General features: G+C 36.9%; 1 protein-coding gene across 1 annotated transcript in view; it reads left to right on the forward strand.

Annotated features, from left to right (window-relative positions):
• Positions 1-2,718, forward strand: part of LOC107656041 (dorsal-ventral patterning tolloid-like protein 1) — a 57,313-nt gene that overhangs the window by 20,086 nt on the left and 34,509 nt on the right. The window contains exon 2 of the mRNA XM_016443699.1: positions 1,251-1,361. Coding sequence (XP_016299185.1) covers positions 1,251-1,361 — 111 coding nt within the window. The remainder of the gene's footprint in view (positions 1-1,250; positions 1,362-2,718) is intronic.

A 2,718-nucleotide genomic window follows, 5' to 3' on the forward strand; every position in this document is an offset into this window, starting at 1 on the left:
ATGTGACTTTCTCATCACCACCTGCATTTGGTGGTTATCAGTGTATTACAAAGGTAGAAAACAGATTTCAGTACTTCAGTAGGTTGGTATATTAACATTATATCAGTTGATAAAATTGAAATGTATTTGTATTAAATGTATTTAAATGTAAATTTAAGTTAACCGTAAAAACTAAAATGTTGCTACCATATTTGTTACAGTACAATTCTGGCAACCACAGCTGCCTTTTTTTTACGTAAATTTTATGGATTTTTTACAGTGTAAAATATAAACATTTTTTTTAAATTAAACACAGTAATCTAAATATAAAAATTATAAATTTTAAATTAATAAAAAATATATTTTTTGTGATGGGAAAGTGAAATTTTTAATGCTCATTTTGTTTTAGATTGTTTCAGAGTCCCACTGATAAATGGGGTGGGGTTAGATCATCGCTAATATCAGTCCTCTATGAAGGGTGTGATCCAGAGGAGACTCCAGCTTTATATGAATGTGATACGGATCACAATCACGGATTAAAGCTGAATATTGTCTGAGGAGTTGATGGAGGAGGGAAGGATGCTTGTATACACATGTGCGCATACACACAAACAATGCATTAGAAACAATAGTGGTGGCCTAAAGGTGCAGTTCACTGTTACGTGTACATACGCATATACACACTCGCACACACATGCATGCACAAGGGCAGAGTTTATTCCAATATGGAACAATCAAGATAGCTTAAAGCATAATCTTCATTGTTTATTGTTTTATATCAAGGTTGAGGAGTGAATTCCCTGCCAAAACTACTCGCACACACAAATGGCATAGTTCCCAATATTATCTTCTTTTTCATGGCCATCTCTAAGACCTTGCCGACAGGATAATTTAAGGATGTATGATGTCATGACTGTAGCTGAACGTTAGGAATGTTAGGACAAGTGCGATACGGACATTATGTGAACAGTGTTGGTCAGATTGCAACAGGATGTATATACATGTTCCCCGACATCTGCTTATTAATTTTTAATCAGGATTTGAGGGTGCGAGAGCAAAGGGCAAGTTGACAACCTAAGATGTTTCCTCTCATGTTAACTTGTCAATCGATCGCATATGCAGCAAACCTTAAATTAGCATCAGTCAATAGCTCAGGCCACGCTGATCTGAGTTTCAGACGTGTCTGCCAGCACATAGACCATCAATCTATGGTGCTGCCAAAGAGTGTGTTTGTGTCCTCTAATAATATCCTTCTCTGTTTCTTTTTCCAGCTGTATTTTGGGGAGATATTGCCTTGGATGAAGAGGACTTGAAAATGTTTCAGATTGATGGAACGATAGAGCTTTCACAGCAGTCACATGGGAGACAGGGACACACGTCGGGTAAGGCACATCAGATATCACAGCGCTCCAGACTGCAGTTGTCGACAATCATTGAAAATTGGCCGATTTGTGAACAAATTACTCTTATAAAGTGGTACTTTTTAGGATTTGTGAAATGGCCTCAAACTCATTTGTGATTTAGTAGTTTGAATTAGGGGTTGACCGATATGTGTTTTTCAGGGCCGATGCTGATACCGATTATTACAGATCAAGTAGACCGATAACCGATATTTTGAACCGATATATATGTCTGGTGTAAAAATGAAAATTTATGCCAAAATTAAGAATAACAAGGGCTCTGACAAAAACTGCCTTCCCTGGTGTTGGTTGAGTGTAGTACTCCCACAGTAAACTCTTTATTTTAAAGAGTTAAACTTTACAAAGGGTTTACCATTAAAATTAAAACATGGAAGAAATAGCGTATTGTGTGATTATTCTTTTAAACAAAAGTTGTAATAACTGTTGTAGTAGTCGGGGGTTAAAGCAAAAAAAAAAATCTTTTGACTGAAAATGTTTCCTCGGCCAAACCCCATTCCTCAGCCATACCTGTCACACACCCAGTTTAAGAGCAGTGTTTTTCTTCTTGTAATCAAGAGCGCTTGTCCTCCTAATTAAAAAAAATGAAGGAGCACCTTCTGATCAATGATCAAAAATTAGCCTTCCTAATATGAGGTGAAGTGATTTACAGGGGCATTTTCTTTTTACCTTTGCAATGGCATCATTTTCATCTGTAAAATTCAAAAATGTATGTTTATAAGCTTTTTAAAATTTCTATTTAAAACAATATAATAAGAAGTAGAATAAGACAAATAAGTTACCAATCATGAAATTAGTATTAATGAAAAATTAATTTGTACTACAGAGGTGGCACAAAAAGAACACAAAAGTGGCTTGTAGGTACATTTTCAGACATTCAATGAGGCTCAGAGGTGGCATGAGTGCAATTAAATTGCATTGATTGGTCGGACTCATGACTCCCAACAAATCAGATGGGTGGTGGGCGGAGACTGCTTTAGGCCACAGAGTGGTGAGTTCTGACAGACTGCATCAGAGCCAAATATAGCGTTTCAAAATGAAGTTATTTTATCAGCGAATGGGTTTTGAAAATGACCGATACCAATAATCATAAAAATGCTTAATATCGGCGCCGATAATCGGCCAGGCCGATAATCGGTCGACCCCTAGTTTGAATCAGACTTACTTCGTCAGTAAATCGTCTGAGCGGCTACTGGGTTAACAGCTGACTGAGACTTAAAGGGATACTCCACCCCAAAATGAAAATTTTGTCATAAATCACCCTACCCCCATGTCGTTCCAAACCTGTAAAAGCTACGTTCGTCTTCGGAACACAATTTAA

The sequence above is a fragment of the Sinocyclocheilus anshuiensis genome, unplaced genomic scaffold (assembly GCF_001515605.1).
Source record: "Sinocyclocheilus anshuiensis isolate Anshui unplaced genomic scaffold, SAMN03320099.WGS_v1.1 scaffold85, whole genome shotgun sequence".
NCBI classification, from domain to species: domain Eukaryota; kingdom Metazoa; phylum Chordata; class Actinopteri; order Cypriniformes; family Cyprinidae; genus Sinocyclocheilus; species Sinocyclocheilus anshuiensis.